The 611-nt window shown below is 32.7% G+C and overlaps 1 protein-coding gene across 1 annotated transcript in view; it reads right to left on the reverse strand.

The window, feature by feature from the left end:
* LOC119593266 (GTP cyclohydrolase 1-like) overlaps positions 1-591 on the reverse strand; it is a gene marked incomplete at its 5' end in the record, with an annotated part of 1935 nt that extends 1344 nt beyond the window's left edge. Inside the window, 2 exon segments of the mRNA XM_037942198.1 lie at positions 42-73; positions 574-591. Of these exon segments, the coding sequence (XP_037798126.1) occupies positions 42-73; positions 574-591 (50 nt within the window).
* Positions 592-611: the final 20 nt, after the last annotated feature.

The following is a 611-nucleotide window of genomic DNA, read 5'->3' on the forward strand; positions in this document are numbered from 1 at the left end:
CTTGTTTGCTTGTTTGGGCGTGTGTATCTAGAAAATCCCACCTTGCAATCTACGGCTGAAGACTTCGACAATTCTGAAACGAGAGAAAAAAATATATATAATTTCTGTAAATAGCTTGCTTTCGATCAGAAAGTATCGGCTGATTAAAAAAAATCTTTTTTAATCTTATCAATACAATATACTGTCTCTACACATCGTTGAAAGGTCAGTGAATCTCGGTTATATTGTTGTTCATCATTTTTACAAAGAATTCTATTAAATGAAACTGCAGATCATATATGTGTGTAAGATTGATTTCTGGTATAATTTCTGCTACATTTTGTTATGATATACTATATGCCATATGAAATGGAAATAAAGATGTTACGTTGAAAGAGAAAGAGAAAGTGTTAACGATGATTTTATGCATTTTGTATGCAGAAGAAAATAAAATGCTATGTGCAGCTACCATAGCTTATTCGCATTACATGCACTGTGTAATATGAATTTCCTGTTTGGAATCATGTATAGGACTACACAATTTTAATGAAAAAGGCACGTTGTGTATACAACAAGATTAGTTTATCAGCTCACCTGGCGATCTTGGAGAGTCCATGACTTGTTGAGGTAAC

Source organism: Penaeus monodon, chromosome 32, assembly GCF_015228065.2.
Source record: "Penaeus monodon isolate SGIC_2016 chromosome 32, NSTDA_Pmon_1, whole genome shotgun sequence".
NCBI lineage: Eukaryota > Metazoa > Arthropoda > Malacostraca > Decapoda > Penaeidae > Penaeus > Penaeus monodon.